This window comes from Arachis duranensis, chromosome 2, assembly GCF_000817695.3.
Source record: "Arachis duranensis cultivar V14167 chromosome 2, aradu.V14167.gnm2.J7QH, whole genome shotgun sequence".
NCBI classification, from domain to species: Eukaryota; Viridiplantae; Streptophyta; class Magnoliopsida; order Fabales; family Fabaceae; genus Arachis; species Arachis duranensis.
Window position 1 is genome coordinate 91,054,861 of NC_029773.3, and position 18,496 is coordinate 91,073,356.

General features: G+C 36.8%; 1 protein-coding gene across 9 annotated transcripts in view; it reads right to left on the reverse strand.

Annotated features, from left to right (window-relative positions):
* Nucleotides 1-18,365, reverse strand: part of LOC107476022 (putative disease resistance protein At3g14460) — a 19,923-nt gene extending 1,558 nt beyond the window's left edge. For 3 of the 9 annotated variants that reach the window (XM_052256864.1, XM_052256863.1, XM_052256859.1), the window contains exons 1-2: nucleotides 17,922-18,360; nucleotides 78-3,278 (exon numbers count right to left, since the gene is read on the reverse strand). In XM_052256864.1, the coding sequence (XP_052112824.1) occupies nucleotides 78-3,278; nucleotides 17,922-18,246 (3,526 nt within the window). In that variant the 5' untranslated portion in view covers nucleotides 18,247-18,360. Of the gene's footprint in view, nucleotides 1-77; nucleotides 3,438-13,731; nucleotides 14,080-14,499; nucleotides 14,569-14,729 lie in introns of those variants that run through there. The other 6 variants (XM_052256865.1, XM_016095756.3, XM_052256862.1 and 3 more) reach the window with 6 other exon arrangements.
* Between the last annotated feature and the right edge of the window lie 131 nt (nucleotides 18,366-18,496).

An 18,496-nucleotide genomic window follows, 5' to 3' on the forward strand; every position in this document is an offset into this window, starting at 1 on the left:
GTTTGGTGGCAACAATTTAGCATTATAATTGGAGAGCGTGCAGTGAGTTTAGGGAAGATGAGAGCAAAAACAATTACCTGTGTCGAATTGAATTCGTGGGTCGTTCATCTCTTCCAGCTTACTCCTCAATGGACATTCACTGTTGATGATGAATTTTGATAAGGAGGCAGGCAGGTTTTCTTGTGTGATATTCTCCAGCTTGCTACAGTATTTAATTTTTAATTTTTGGAGGGCGGTGAGTTGGTGAAGGCCCTTGCAGTCTAGCGTCTCCAGATTTGAAAAGTACGACAAAGATAGATACTGGAGGGAAGCAGGAAGGCAACCCTCTCTCGGGAACGACTTAACTTCATCCCAGTCTTCAAGGAAAAGACGGGTAAGGCCTTCACTCTGCAAACCCCTCCAAGTTATCCACCTCTCTAGTTTTTGGCATCTTCTGATCCGAAGGGTTGTCAAGCTCGGCGGGAGGCACTCCTCTCCAAAACAATCCATTTCTGGGCAATCTATGATAGAGAGTGTCTTCAGATTTGGAAGGGCCCCCAATGGCAACAACGTCAGTGAATCACATTCTTGGACAAGTATCTCAGTTAGGGACTTGGAATGCAGTGGCCCTGAGAATAAGTCTGAACACCCAGTGATTTGCAGATATTGTAATGAATCGGGCAAATTATCTCCTGAAACTGATATTGCTGGCCAAAGATTCTCGATTGTCAAACGTTGGACACACGAACATTGGATGTGGGGCAGGCACTCCAATACGGACTTGGTAAGCAAAGTTTCTAAAATTACTACCTCATGCGGTTTCGATAAATGCTTATACCCCTCAGACTCATACAAAGGACCCATTACAAGTAATTGGTGAAGCTTGGGAGCTCTCGGCAGTGAACATGCAAGCTCGTCGCTGTCAACAATGTTAAGTTTCTCCAGAGCTGGAAGGTGAGCAGGCAGATCTCCACTTAACACCGGACAGTTGACTATGGAAAGGCTTTTAAGTTTGGGAAATCCATCAAAGTCATCAGGAATATGCCACTCTCGCCAGCGAGGCATATGAGCAAATTCCAGAGTTTGAAGAGATCTGAAGGGTGTGCCCTGATGAGATGATTCAGCGTTGTTGTAAAACTCACCACCAATTCTCTCCAACCCATCGAATTCAAAAATCCTGAGATCCTTTAGAGAGGGTAACTGTCCCAGTGAAGGAAGCTGACGGCAATTCTTACAACGATACATACTCAAGTCGGTTAAATTGGAGTAGCAAGAAAGGCCTAACCAATCAGGGAATATTTCACCCCTATAACCATCAATTGATAACTCTTTCAAGTTTCTGTGAGGTTGCAACTCCTCAAGTATATCTCTTGCAGTTTCAACATCAACAGTATCACCTTCTCTACGCCACTTCAATTCTAAAATGCTGATGTGCTCCTTGCTATCCATCTTTGCCTCCAAAGCTTCATCGCTGTCTTTCACATTCTGTAATTTGGAAATACAAAGTTTGCCATGAAGATTGTCAAGTGCTCCCAATTCTCTTATCCCATTCTCCACTTGCTCCCCGACAATATAACCACTTAAGAAGTTCAGGTGCTTTAACTTGCTCATTCCCTTCGGCATCTCTTTCAAAGAATTAGATCCTCTGGTATCAAGATGGCGCAGGTTCACAAGATCTTGCATACGGCTAGGAAGCATCTCCAGCTTCTTACAATAACTCAACTTCAATGTTTGGAGATTGTATAATTTACACAATGACTCGGACAATGTCAAAATAGATGTATAAGAGAGATCCAAATAATGCAAATGGATCAGTTTATCTATTGAATCAGGCAATGATTCAATAGAAAAACGTTTAAATGACAAAACTCTTAGATACCTCATTTGTAATTGTAAGAGCAAAGAATCACTTTCTAACGTAATTGATAGAGGACCACGACATACATTTAGAAACGTTCTCATATGTATTGCTCCCTTGTAGGCCTCTCCAAATCTTGAATCATCGGGATTTACCATGTATGACAAATGACGAGTTTTGCTGCAAATCTTTTGTGGATCTCCTAATTCTCTGACTCTGAAATAGAATTTTTCAGCAAAAAATGATGCTAAATCATGCATGAGATCATGCATTACAAATAAGCCAGCACCTTTACTAGAAAGTTGAAAAAATGATCTTGCAACTAATTCCTCAAAATAAGCACAACCAATATTTTCTAATGTGTTTTTTTCCATTGGTTGTAAGAGATCTTCAGCCATCCACAGCAAGATTAATTCATCTTTGTCAAATTGATAATCTTGGGGATATAACGAGCAATAAACAAAACACCGCTTTAAATTTGAAGGAAGATAGTGATAACTAACTCTTAATGCAGCAACAATCTTACTCTCATCTTCATTTAGCTCCCAAATTTCACTTCTCAGTAAATTCTCCCAATCCTCTACTTTATCCTTACTCCGCAATAAACCCCCAAGTGTCTTCACAGCCAAAGGTAATCCCTTGCATTTTTCAACAATTTTTTTACCAATTTGTTCTAAGATTTCATATTGTCTAGAACTAGTAGAAATAGATGAATGTTTCAAAAACAAAGACCAGCAATCTTCGTTGGACAATGTATCTAGTTTATAATGTAGATTTGTAGTTGACACTACAGAATCAACATTTTTAATACGAGTAGTTAAAAGAATTTTACTTCCTTTATTTCCACTCAAAAAAGGTTTTAGAAAATTGTCCCACAAATTTTGCTGATTATCCCAAACATCATCTAAAACTACCAAGAATGTCTTTTCTGTTAACTTTTCCTTCAATTCGGTTTGAATCGAATTCAAGTTAACCTTATTACAAGGAGAAGCTATGTCTTCCATTATAGACTTGGTAACAATAACAGGATCAAATTTTGTTGCAACACACGCCCATGCTTTAATGGCAAACTTCTCCTTCACTCTGGCATCATTGTAAACTAACTGAGCCAAGGTAGTCTTTCCAATTCCACCAATACCTTCTATAGAGATCACAGACAATATATCATCACAAGTTTCATCGAGTAACAATTTTATGATGGCCTCCTTGTCATTGTTCCTGCCATATATATCAGAACTTTCAAGCAGAGATGATTGAATTCTCCATGACATGTCCTCCAGATCTTTGGCAACCCCTTGTTTCAGATCAAGATCATCTTTCTCTTCAACAATAGACTCTAGTTTGTCAACTATGTCTTGCATGCTAGTCACTACCCCCATCTCATCGTCATCACTATCTTCCAAAATTGAATCAACATAGTGAGACCAGGAAGAAGAGTTACCTGGATCTCTCTGAGTGGGAGTGGGAGTGGCAGTGGCAGCTTTAGTGGAGAGTTCATCGAGCAAGTCATCAGCCATATAAAGAGCATCTTGGAGATCAACAAGCCACTTGTTGACTTCTTGGTCTCGGATCTGCCTCTGCTCAGCATCATCAAGCACAGGTCGAGTGGCACGGAGACTCTTCCTCAGCTTTTGAAGCAACTTCTGGTCATCTAACTTCTTTGCTTCGGGGGTTGAGTTGACATCGAGTGAAGACAGCTTGTTCAAAACAGCATCAACAAAGGAAGAGAGATAAGCTCTACCCTGAAGTTTTGCAGCCATGATTGAGGCTTAAGTTCAGGGGATGATGAGATCACAACAAAGAGAAGAAAGAAAGAAAGAAAGGTAAGAGAACAATGGTTGCCGGGTATAGTGAACTTGATAGAATGGTTTTCTAAATCGTGTATAACCAGGCAAGTCTCTCAGGTAACTTAAAATAATTAAAATTTCAAAGTAGTGGAGTTCCCACCAAGCTTTGGATTTTTTTTTTTTGGGTAAAATACTATAGACATAATTTGGTTTGATTCCAGTTTCAGTTCTTATTTATGGTCCACCTGTCATAAAAAGTAATTCTACATCAGTTTTTGCGTCATAAATAGTAAATTAGAACTCAAAACATTTGTCTCTTCTCCATTAGAAGGAACTAACTTTAATCCCTGATATGATCTCACTTAATTAATAAATTAAAATAATTAAAATTAATATAATTACTATTTTTTACAATAATATTATTTAAATTTATAAATTCAAAAATAATTTACTATTAAAAAATATTAATATTAATTTATTAATAATAACAATAACATAATAACGACTAGTTTTTAACGATTAATTTTGCAACGGCTAATTTTATAATGCGATTAACATTTTTAAATTTTATAAATAAAAATAAATAACCCAATTAAAAAATATTATAATTATTTAATTAAATATAATTTAATATAATTATTTATTTTAAAGATAATGGCAAGTTATCATTTGCAAACACAAGTCCCTATGAGGAGGAACTCTTTTTCCTCGATCCATGAGCAGGGACGCTGTTTTCTTTCTCTCCAAAAGGTTGGGACTCTATTGTGTCAGAAAAAGAGGAAATGAAACTTTGAAAAATTGATGCGTTCGAGATGCTCTAAGGTTTAAAGTGTTCTATTTAAATCCAAAAAAAATTTTGTTGAGCATTAATTTAGTCCCACTATGAGGTCAAAGTTAAATAAATGGAACGTGTTACATAACAAGAACAAAATTGATAATCTGGAGAACAAGTACAAGTTTCAAAGGTACAAAATTAATGGTTGATGCATCAATACATTTATTTATCGTTCTTTTTAGTTCTATAGAAAATATTTTATTTATATTATAAGAAAAATAATAAATAAATATATTGATACATCCACGGTTAATTTTGTATTTCTGGAACTTGTATTTGTTCTTCAAATTATCGATTTTATTCTTGTATGGTTGTTATATAGGATATTCCATTAATTATTTAACTATGACTTCACCGTGGGACTAAATTAATACTAAATAGAACTTTTTTAAATTCAAATAAGATACTTTAAATCTTAAGGTGAGCCTATATGAACAAACATTATTATATATTTCTATCGAGTAAATTACCAATTATGCCCCCGAAATTGTAAATCGCTGACAATAATAACCCTAATATTTGTTAACGACAATTATACCCTTGAAAAACCTAAAAACGCTACGAATATGCCCAACCGTGAAGTGAGGCCTTCTCCGTTAAACGGAAGATGGTGATGTGGCAAACGGGAATCCAACGTGGCATCCTCATATGGCGTTGTGTGTCGTTCCTCCTTTATACGGAATGTGAGAGAATGTTTTCCCCAATTCATTGCAAACATAAACCCTAATTACTATGATGCATGGTGGAAGCAGAGGCATGTCCCACAACAATCGAAGGACACAGTCAGTGGAGAATAGTATCTGTGAAGGGGTCGACGAACAGGGGAGGAAGCCATATGACGGGACATGCTTCTGCCGTCTCCAAGTGGTGGCGTTGAAGTCGAAGACGAGGAGAAATCCAGGGAGATGGTTCTTCAGATGTCCTCTATGGAAGGTATGTATGATTTTTCGGCTGAATCTGTCTCCATTCCCTATTGAGAGTTGAGTTTGATGAATGGCTTATGTGCTGGGCAGACGAAGAACAGTGGGTGTCGTTATTTTCAGTGGATGGACGAAACTAACGAGGAATCAGTGGGGCTGGAGGAAATCTCGAGGAATGGAACACAAGTATGCAATGAATGTGGAGTGTTGAAAGGGAGATTTATCAGTCTTGAGACAGAGAGCATACACAGAGATGGGAAGATGATGAGGGCGCACATGAAGAGAGTTGAATTTTTTTTATGGATCATTCTGTGTGGAGTTGTTCTGAGTTTGATTTTGAGTGTGATTTGTTTGGTTAGGTAGGAGAAGGGATGCATGCAGGAGAAACAAAGGATGTTATGTGTTACTATTTTGTGGAAATTATGTTGACATTGTTGTAGCTATTGTTGTTGCTTGTTAATGAATTAGAGCCGTGTGTTATACTCAGTTGAATACGGACAATAACATGAATAGAGTGAATACAAATAAGTAAAAAAGGGCAACTCAGATACCCTAACTAATTTGATATGGGTTTAAGAAATGAAACACTGCCAAAAGGAACACGAGTTGTACCAAAATATTTCATCTGCATAACATTTAGCATTAACACATATTGTTCCAACCAAAAAGTTTGATCTAGATAACATTCAGCCTTGAAACATATTGTACCAACCAAAATACTGAACACTAGCTAACTAGTCTTAATTTCAGCCACCAAAAGACTTAAATTGTGCAGCAAAGGCCAATTGCCATGAATGCTAAGATCAACATATAACTCAAAAAGTAGAAACAGTGTAACAACTAATCTTTAACTTATAACTCAAAAGAAGAACCAGTCACAGATCCAAGTCCCTTTCAACTAAATGGTGGGTTGGGCCTTGGTGGGTTGGGCCTTGGAGTGGCTGTTGGACTTGGAGCTGTGGGCCTTGTTGTGGATGCTGGACTTGGAGTTGTGGGCCTTGGAGTGGCTGCTGGGCATGGAGCTGATGGGGGCCTCATAATAGGCATCTTTACCCTGATTCCTTCCCTGCTAGAAGAAGCAGCAGCGGCAGCAGCAGTATTGGAGGGAGTTTTAGGCATTGATGCAGGACCATTGCTAGATCTGGTTCCTCTCCTCCCAGGGTTGGTCCTAGGAGCTCTCCTACCAGCAGACTGACTTGTGGAACCAGATAAGTTGATATTGGCCTAAAAAAAAATAACTCTTAGTATAGCTTCACAAGTTACTGCCTCAATATTGATTCAAACATGTAATACCTCTTCATCAGCTTCAGAAGGTGGATGGCCTTGTGTGAGCTCTTGTTCAACTGCATCCATGGTCTCTTCCCAAAACCTCTCTTGCTCGGAGTCAGACATGTCATCTAGATCCATATGTGGCAAATTTTGTTGAGTTGGTGGCTGAACATGTCCTCCATCTGCCTGACCATCTTGAGGTGCTTGCTGTTCGTTTGCATCTCCCTCAGATGCCACATGCGACTTCTTATTAGGACAGGTTCTTGAGTTGTGCCCAACCTACAAACACAACATCATTACAACCATCAGAACATGACAATACTCAACAGCAAGTTAGATTACTTTTTACCTTTTTGCAAAGTTTACAACTTGTTTTGCCATAACTCCTCTTAAGTTTGTACTGGCTACCACTCTGCCTCTCTGATTCATGGCGAGCTCTTTTTTTTGTAGGTCTTCCTATTGGCCTCTTATAAGGTGGAGGGAGACATGGCAGTCCCTCTGTATCAGTCCAATACTCCTGACTAGGGACTGTGTTGATATGAAATTGGTAAGTTCTGTTATATGCCTCCATAGTCAGCCAATGGTGGGCATAATCTTCTGGCCTTTGATTTTTTCTTTGAATTGCAGCAACTCCATGACAGCACGGCAGGCCTGTCAATTGCCACTTTCTACAGGTGCAAGTCCTCTCTTCAGTGTTGACCCGAAGTGTGCGACCATGCCTTCTTACCTCAAACACATTGTGATCATCATCTCCCACCCACTGAGCTTCCCAGTAATTTCCTTCCTTCTTTTCTTTCTCCAACCTGCTCGTCTGGATAGGAGCCAGCTTGCCCGTGTAGGCCATTAATGCATCTTTGTGGAATGCCATAGTTTTCATCAGGTAATATCTGATATCCTCCAGCATGGTAATTATACTCTTGCCTCTTAAACCCACCATTGTTGCATTAAGTGATTCTGCATTATTATTTGTTATGTTATCTACCTTTGGCCAGGTAGAGAATCTTGACCTGGACCATGTTCCTTGCTCATATGCAGACAAGTATTCCCAGGCTGCTGTATTAATCCTTTTGATTGCAGCCATACCTTCAGCAAATTCCTGATCAGTCAACGCCCTTGCACATTGAAACAACAATTGTTTAAGTTCCAGATCTTTCCAACGCTTCTGGAAATTCCTCCACATATGCATAGTACAAAACCTGTGATTAACCCCTGGCATAACTTCTTGCAGAGCAGGAATTAGGCCCTGTCAATAAGTAAGTTAGACACTATATACAATAGCTTGAGTAATCAGTTGAATACACAGATTGAATACACAGATTGAATACACAGATTGAATACACAGATTGAATACACAGATTGAAAACTAACCTTCTGCTTATCTGACATGAAGTGCCAATCAAATTGCTGATGGTCCCCTATATCTGCCAACAAATATTCAAGGAATTCTTTCCAATTTTTTTTGTCTCTGCATCAACTACTCCATATGCAACTGGGAATAGATGATTGTTGGCATCTTGAGCAACGGCAGTCAGCAGCTGTCCTCCAAAGTAACCCTTCAAAAAGGCTCCATCAAGGCATATGAAAGGCCTACAACCTTGCTTGAATCCCCTTTTGCAGGCATCGAGACAGATGTAAAGACTTCTAAACTTAGGCAAACCTTCCGGTTGTGGAGTTGTACCCATATGGCAACTGGATCCTGGGTTGGCCTTACGGAGCTCATTCAAATAAGTCCTCAACTTTAAATACTGTTCCCTCTCTGTGCCCTCAATGACATCCTTAGCCTTTTCCATTGCCCTAAACATCATCCTCTCTCCAACACAAATATCGAACTCCACCTTGAACATATCTCTAGCCTCTTTCTGGGACAAATTGGGACAGATCCTAATCTTACCTATCAACTCTTCCGAAACCCATTTACAAGTGACTGACCTACTTCTATTACTCCTAGGGCATGTATGCTCATCAACAAGTGTTTTTATTTGGTAACTAAGTGGTTGGTTTCTCCTTGCACAGTAAACCTCCCATGGACACGTTTCATTGTAACAGATGACCCTGCACCTATGTGGTTCAACCTTCAGAAAAAATGCCTCTCTTCCCATTTGAATACTATACTTCCGGACTGCATCCTTAAACTGCTGCATCGTCCCAAATTCCATACCTAACTCCAGTCTAATTTTACCAAACTTTGTATCAGGATTGTACTGCGGGAATACTGGATTTTCATCCTCAGAATCAGAACCAGGCGGGGTCTGCAACTCCTCAGACTGGTACTGATATTCAGTTGGCCCACCATCAGGGTCATTTTGGTTAGGAACAACCACCCTTGGAGCCTGATTCTCCTCCCTGGGTGGTAGGATCTTCTGACCTGATGGAGGAGGTCTTGGATGATGCCTACGACCTTGTTATGCATTCATATGATTAGGTAAGTATATAACAAACAACTTTTGGCAACACTATTGGAATTTCAGCAGTAACCAATTTTCACCCTATGCTCAACAATTAATTATCAATACAATTATGAATATTGGCATGTTTTAAGCTACAAACATATACAACACATTTTCTAACCTGGCAGTTCCTCACCATTGTCCTGTGCATCAGGTTGCGATCTACCAGACGGTTGGGGCCTTCCATGTTTCTTCCTACGCTTTCTTCCCCGGCCTTCAGCTTCCTGAGGCTGACATTGGCCCTCTTCTGGTTCAGCTTGTGTCTCATGGTTACTTCCTAAATTGGGTGCCTCGTTTTCAACAGTTGCAGCCTCAGTTTCAATGGGTACGTTATCAGTACCTACGTCATCTTTCTCCGATTGATCATTCCCCCCATTACTCAACACTGATTCACCCTCCTGTTGCTGTTGCTCCTCGTACTGTGTGGGATCATCTTGCTGAGTGGCCTGAATTTCTGAGATAGCTCCATCAACTACGATATCATCTGGTCCTCCATGTTCATCATTCTGTGGGAGATCCTGGTCATGATTTTGATGGTCTTCTGAAGGAGGTCCCTCAACTACATCAACTAACTCTGGATCGGCGTCAACAGGATGCTCAAAATATAAGTGGACCCTGTTTTTATTCTTCAGTGCAGCATCACACAGCTTAACCACATCGTCATCCCTTCTTAGAACTCGTAGCCCATTAGCTAAATCCATCCCCGGCTCCAACCAATACACTTCATTGTACCTAGTATACCCTAAATCCAGAAACAAACCCTCAATAAGGAACAGATTGCATGTATCAACATGCACCCTGTCGATGACACTCACTAAACCTTCGTTATACCTCACCACACCATCAGCATCCTTCTCTAACCATCCCCGATGGTGATATACAAACGTGATATGACTTGCCATCTAACAAAAAACATCAACAAAGTAACAATCAGATAAATCAACACATGAAGACAACTATCAGAAAAAAGTTTCACTTCATCACCAACAACATGCAAACCCCAACGAACTGATAACAAGAAGAACGAAAACAATGAATGCTTACCGAAACCTTCGTTGTTCAATGGAGATTTCTTCACCTAGTATCAACGCCAAACGTCAGATTGCAAGTGATGTTAACAACTTCGAGACGCGATTGCAGAGACACACGAGACGAAGACATACATAGACCAACACTAAGAAACTCTTCACTTTCCCGCGTCCAAAATGATCATAGTTAAATGGATTGTTTCACTCAAGGTTAGCCTGGTCATTTACTAGGAATTGCACAATTAGGGTTTCACCAATTAGGGGGAAACCTGAAACGGGACGGAAGGCCTAATCAGCATGCCACGATTGATTCCCGTTTGCCACATCACCATCTTCCGTTTAACGGAGAAGGCCTCACTTCACGTTGGGCATATTTGTAGCGTTTTTAGACTTTTCAGGGGTATAATTGTCGTTAACAAATATTAGGGTTATTATTGTCAGCGATTTACAATTTCGGGGGCTTAATTGGTAATTTACTCTATTTCTATCATATGTGGAAAATGAAGTTTCATATTTACAATAGTTACATTTTACTTTACTGCAGAAGTTAGTTTCCTCTCTGCACAATAGTTTGAGGGCACCGAGAACTTTTTCAGGCAACCTTTTTAAACTAACTACAAATGCAAAATTTGTTTTGTAAGTTAAGAATTGTACCCTCTAGGCATATATTACTTCTTAGCCTTGTATGATGTGTAATCCATGTACTAGCTATTATACAGTTATACTTCATAGTGAAAAGAGACCAATTGAAATAGAAGCGTAGGTGAATTAATCAAAACAATCTCAGACATTTTACCCTATCATATATAAAGTATTATTCTTTATGTAGCACAAAAACCAATCAAGAAAACCACCTACGTTTCTACCCTTTTTTGTCTTTTTCTCCCTATAATTTCCTCCATTATTTTATCCGAATTTGCACAACCACCAATAAAGTATACTAGTATTATTCGTTTATTATAAGATCAATCAAAACACCTTCAACACACACTAATCAAATTAATTGTGAGGAAGACTAAGTCAATATCTTCTAGTTTGTCACAAACTTCTACCATTTCTCATTAACTTGGTCCTTGTAAAAACAATAATCTAATATCCTAAAGCATCCACTCAGAAGGATCAAGGTAGGTTCCCATCTCATTATATCAGCAAGTTCATGAAGGGAAATTTGACAATAAAGCATGAATTTGTGTTGCCAAAAAAATTTGATGTTCTTAATGTTAAGAAGATTGTATTAGTAGCAATAACTTGTAGTTCTTGAGACATGAATAAGGTGATCAGAGATGTAATTTACATTATTTTTCTTTTCTGTTTCATGAATTACCAATTTGCCATAAGAAGATAAACGTTGAACCATTCAACATTGCTGAACATAATCATAGTAAAAGTTCAGATTAATACTCAGAGTCTGAATATACATTTAGAAAGATATTACTGACATATTAGTCATTCATATAATATATTCAATTATGTATTATGTAAGCAGTTCGAGCCGTTTATTACCTAATCTCCTTTGAGTGCATTTCTTATTTAAATTGAAAGAGGCAGCAACGTAATAATGGTAGGTGTGAAAGTGGCATCATGTGGAAGAAAAAGTCAAAAGCGTTCTACTAGATTATCACTATGGGTATTATCATTATCACAAGGGACAAAAGCAAAAGCAAAGTTATTAGTAGTTGCTTTGTTTTGGAAGGATTTTAAATTTTTGTATGTGGAGACAAGGTCTCACAAATCATTGAAATCAACGAAAACTATATGTTTAATTATTTATTAAATTATTATTTTATCTTCAAATGGTTTTAATTATCATGAAACACCGTTCAAACGAAATTTCCTAAATATAATACTAAATTGATAATTAGCAGACAACCAACAATCAACTATCTTAGTTTATGAATTTTGATAAAATTAATTTTAAATTGAAAGTTTTAATGTTTTAAAATTCTCTTTTAATTAAATTTTAGTTTAATTTAATTTAATAAATTTATTATGTTAATAATCAATTAAAATTTTTAAATGTGAACTGTAGTATTACTTAATATATTATATCAGCAAATTTTATTACTATAAAAAAATAATAAAAAAACTAATTTTACTTATAATTTTGTTTATAATTTTATACTTTCATTCTAAATAAATTAATTTTGTTATAATTTTACGCTTAAAGTAATGTAATTTTTTATAAATAAATAACTTTTACACTTTCATTATAAATAATGTAATTTTACTTTCATTACTTAATCACATTACTTATAATTTTTTTTATAATTTTACACTTTCATTCTAATCACATTACATTATTTATTTAGAATAAAAATGTAAAATTATAAAAAAATAAATTTATTTAGAATAAAAATAATGTGATTAAGTGTAATTTACTTAGATGTGAATGAAAAATAATTGAATACTATCTACAGTCAAAATTGATATTATTGAAAGATAAAATTAAAATTTATTTCTATGTATCGTTTTTGTCCTCAACATTTTCGTCGTATTTAAGTCTCTACTGTTTCAAAATCGTCTCAATTTTATCCCGCTGTCAATTCTGTTAACAGATCCTTAACGGCAGTACAACATTTAGTCATTTTTCAAATGATAAGGACTTAAATAGGACGATTGAAATGTTAAGAATAACTTTGGGACTTACCTCAAATCGTTGGGGACAAAAATAATACTTTACTTATTATTTAAAATGTATGTTCATAATTTTTTTCAATTATAATACATCTAAAATTATTAAGTTATATACAAAATATTTTTGAAATACATCCAAAATCATAAATTTAAAATTTAAAGTTAAACATTGAAAACAAAGTTAATTTTTTTATATCTTATTCGATAAAAACGCATCTAATATTTTTTATTTTTTAATTATTTGTTGAATTTTTACATTACTCATTTAAACATTAATATTTTTAAAATTATTAAAATGTATATTCATAATTTTTTTTTAATTATAACACATCTAAAATTATTAAAGTTTCTTTTTACTAGTCAATAATTTTTAAACTATTCTTTACTTCATTTACGTTTACATTTCAGGGCCACTTGGGTCATTTCATGCGCCACTCCAAGACAAAACGAAAACTTGGAAAATAATAGTACATGACATACTGAACTTTAGAAAAATACCTGGAGCAGTTGAAACGTTTTGTAAAAGTTAAAATATCATATTTCAAACAAGTACAATGACATACATGAACATCTTCCGTTTATTTAATTTGTCCTATCTACATATACTACATACATGCAAGCAACGATGCATACTATAATTTTCAGTTCATATTAGTAATACAGAAATATTAAAGATCGATATTTTTTTTTATCAATATTAGTTATATTTTGGTTAATATTATATTTTATATATATAATTTTCATAACAATTAATATGAAAAAGAAATAACTCAATATAGCATATAATAACAATACCTAATTATGCTTTCGACATCTCACATCTTGTATGACTTAAATATATTACTTATAATAATACATAACTTTTTATTTTTTATTTTTGAGTTAAGAACAGTGCTTAACTTTGACTTAATATAATAAAACAATGGAAAAATAAAATAGCTACGACGGTTTTATACTTTGTGAGATAAATGATATGAAACTGAATAAACTCGTTCATTGATTATACATAAGATACAAAAGGCAATCTTATATATGCGACGAAACTAGCCAATAGAGAAAGAGATTCAAAACAGACTCAAACAGAAAAGAGCAAAGCAGAAATTAACACCCTTACTAAAATATACAGAATGGGTGTTACAACCAACACTTATTCCTAAGTTCCCAACTCAAACTCAGGGTGTTCCTTGGTAAAACTGAGTTTGGACTTAATGAACCAGTGATGGTTGACCATGAAACTTGAATGAATGGCAGTCCCAGTCATAGATTCAGCAATTCCAGCAAAGAAATCCCTTTTGTATTTCAGGGTCTGAATCATGAGAAACCTGCGTAGAACAAAAATTGACCAGTTTTATTATATAAGCATAATGAGATAGTACCGCACAATGCTGATTGGCTAGAAAGTAGAAGAACATTTGTTTTATGAAAGATGAAAATATCAACCAACCAATAGAGCTAGAATTGCTTTTATATTCAATTTAATTTTTTAACAACGGCATGGGAACTGAGGTTCTGCAGGTTATGACTTCTAAATTAAAGATGAGAAATTTTCTAAAAAGGATGAAGTGTGTGCTGTGCCAAGCACTCACAAGACGCTTGAAACCACAAAATCCTTGCACTGGTTTTAATAGAATGCTTGCATTATCATATCTATGAACTTCTTGCAACATTAAATTCTGCATTTGAGAATTGGTATGACTTTGCAAATCAAACGGAATAATGTATTTCATAAAGTATGAACGCACCTCCTCCTTAACATATTAATAGACAGAATCCTTGCATGTTGCAGAAATCACGAAACTAGTCCTCCTAGTCTGCAATCAAGGGGAAAAGATATATTAAAAATTAAGGGAAAAAATTGGTTTGGCATATTAACAAGGTAAAGAGAATGTTTTTGTGCTAACAATTAGCATTGTAATTGGAGAGCATGCAGTGAGTTTAGGGAAGATGAGAGCAAAAAGCCAAAAACAATTACATGTGTCGAATTGAATCCGTGGGTCGTTCATCTCTTCCAGCTTACTCCTCAATGGACATTGTCCCCAGACGTGGAGTTTTGATATGGAGGCAGGCAGGTTTTGTTGTGTGATATTCCCCAGCTTTGGACACTCTTCAATTGTTAATTTTTGGAGGGAGGTGAGTTGGTGAAGGCCCTTGCAGTCTAGCGTCTCCAGATTTGAAAAGTATGACAAATGTAGATACTTGAGGGAAGCAGGAAGGCAACCCTCTCTCGGGAACGACTTAACTTCATTCCATTGTCGAAGGCTAAGATGGATAAGGCCTTCACTCTGCAAACCCTTTGATGTTATCCACCTCTCTACTTTCTGGCAATTAGAGATCGCAATTGTTGTCAAGCTCGGCGGGAGGCCCTCCTCTCCAAAACAATCCATTTCTGGGCAATCTGAGATATATAGTGTCTTGAGATTTGGAAGGGCTGCCAATGGAAACAACGTCAGTGAATCACACTTGCTCACAACTACCTCTGTTAGGGACTTGTGTTGCAGTTGCTCTGAGAACGTTAATTTTGAACAATCCCATATTCTAAGAAATTGTAATGAATCGGGCAAACAGTCTCCTGAAATTGATATGGCTGACCTACACTGCTGGATTTCCAAACGTTGGAGACACGGCGATTGGACGTGGGGAAGGCACTCCAATATGGACTTCGCCAGCTGGGTATTTTTAATTAATATCTTGTGCGGTGCCGCATTCCCGAAGAACACAGAATCCTTTACAGTTAATTGGTGAAGCTTGGGAGCCCTCGGAAGTGAACACGCTAGCTCTTCGCATCTACCAATGGTAAGTTCCTCCAGAGCCGGAAGGTGAGCTGGCAGATCTCCACTTAACACCGGACAGTCTTCTATTAAAAGGCTTTTAAGTTTAAGAAATCCATCAAACCCATCAGGAATATGCCACTCCCGCCAGCGAGGCATATCACAAAATTCCAGAGTTTGAAGAGATCTGAAGGGTGTGCCCTGATGAGATGATTCAGCGTTGTTGTAAAACTCACCACCAATTCTCTCCAACCCTTCAAGTGCCCATATCTCCAGATGCTGCAGAGAGGGTAACTGTCCCAGTGAAGGAAGCTGACGGCAATTCTTACAACTCCACAGATTCAATTCGGTTAAATTGGGGTAGCAAGAAAGGCCTAACCAGTGGGGGAATATTTCACCCCTATAACCATCAATTGATAACTCTTTCAAGTTTCGGTGAGGTTGTAACTCCTCAAGTATATCTCTTGCACTTTCAACATCAACAATATCACCTTCTCTACGCCATTTCAAGTCTAAAATGTTGATGTGCTTCTTGTTACCCATTTTGGCCTCCAAAGCTTCACTGCTGTTGTTCACATTCTCTAACTTGGAGATGCAAAGTGAGCCATGAAGGTTGTCAAGTGCTCCCAATTCTCTTGTCCCGTTCTCCTCATGCTTTCCCACAATATAACCACTTAAGAAGTTCAGATGCTTTAACTTACTCATTCCGTTGGGCATCTCTTTTAAAGAATCAGCTCCTCTGATATCAAGATGGCGCAGGTTCACAAGATCTTGCATACGGCTAGGAAGCATCTCCAGCTTCTTACAACTACTCAACTTCAACGTTTGGAGATTGTATAATTTACACAATGACTCAGGCAATGTCAAAATAGATGTGTAAGAGAGATCCAAATAATGCAAATGGATCAGTTTATCTATTGAATCCGGCAATGACTCAATAGAAAAACATTTAAATGACAAAACTCTTAAACACCTCCATTGTAAAAGCCAAGAATCATCTAAATTAATTAATTTATGAGGATAAAGCAAATGTACATTTAGAAATGTTCTCATGTGTATTGCTCCCTTATAGGCTTCTCCAAGACTTAAGATTGAATCACGATGATTTACCATATATGATAAGTGACGAGTTTTGCTGCAAATTTTATTTAGGTCTCCAAATTCTCTGAGTCTGAAATAGAACTTTCCAGCAAAATATGTTGCTAAATCATGCACGAGATCATGCATTACAAAGAACCTAACATTTTTACTAGAAGGCTGAAAAAATGACCTTGCAACTAATTCATCAAAATATGCCCGACCAATATTTTCTAATGTGTAGTTTTCTATTGGTTGTACAAAATCTTGAGCCATCCACAGCAAGATTAATTCATCTTTGTCAAATTGATAATCTTGGGGATATAGCGAGCAATAAACAAAACATCGCTTTAAATTTGAAGGAAGATAGTGATAACTAACTCTTAATGCAGCAACAATCTTACTCTCCTCTTCCGGAAGCTCCCAAATTTCACTTTTAAGTATATTCTCCCAATCCTCTACTTTATTCTTACTATGCAATAAACCCCCAAGTGTCTTCACAGCCAAAGGTAACCCCTTACATTTTTCAACAATTTTTTTACCAATTTGTTCTAAGATTACATATTGCCTAGAACTAGTAGAAATAGATGAATGTTTCAAAAACAAAGACCAGCAATCTTTGTCGGACAATGTATCTAATTTATAATGTAGATTTGTAGGTGACACTACAGAATCAACATTTTTATTACGAGTAGTTAAAAGAATTTTACTTCCTTTATTTCCACTCAAAAATGGTTTTAGAAAATTATCCCACAAATTTTGCTGATTATCCCAAACATCATCTAAAACTACCAAGAATGTCTTTTCTGTTAACTTTTCCTTCAATTCGGTTTGAATTGGATTCAAGTTAACCCTATTACAAGGAGAACCTATGTCTTCCATTATAGACTTGGTAACATTAACAGGATCAAATTTTGTTGCAACACACGCCCATGCTTTAATGGCAAACTTCTCCTTCACTCTGGCATCATTGTAAACTAACTGAGCCAAAGTAGTCTTTCCAATTCCACCTATACCTTCTATAGAGATCACAGACAATTTATCATCACAAGTTTCATCTAACAACAATTTTATGATGGCCTCCTTGTCATCGTTCCTGCCATATATATCAGGACTTTCAAGCAGAGATGATTGAATTCTCCATGACATGTCCTCCAGATCTTTCGCAACCCCATGTTTCAGATCAAGATCATCTTTCTCTTCAACAATAGACTCTAGTTTGTCAACTATGTCTTGCATGCTAGTCACTACCCCCATCTCATCGTCAGCACTATCTTCCAAAATTGAATCAACATAGTGAGACCAGGAAGAAGAGTTACCTGGATCCCTCTGAGTGGGAGTGGGAGTGGGAGGGACGGTGGCAGCTTTCGTGGAGAGTTCATCCAGAAGATCATCAGCCAAATAGAGAGCATCTTGGAGATCAACAAGCCACTTGTTGACTTCTTGGTCTCGGATCTGCTTCTGCTCAGCATCATCAAGCACAGGTCGAGTGGCACGGAGACTCGCTTTCAGTCTTCGAAACAACTTCTGGTCAGCTAACTTCTTTGCTTCTGGGGTTGAGTTGACATCAAGGGACGACAGCTTGTTCAAAACACCATCAACAAAGGAAGAGAGATAAGCTCTACCCCCAAGTTTTGCAGCCATGATTGATACTCAAGTTCAGGAGTTGATGAGATCACAACAAAGAAAAGAAAGAAGAAAAGTTTAGGATTCCTATATTTTATAACATCAGCAATAAGCAATACAATCAACAGTTCAGCCCCTCATAAAAAATTATATGTGATTCCTTTTTCCTTTTTTAACTTCTGTTTCATTTTATAAGGTTTCACTTTGAGATTGGCAATCTTGAAATAATTATAAGGAATTGTTTATTTCAAAGGTTTATCATTTTATT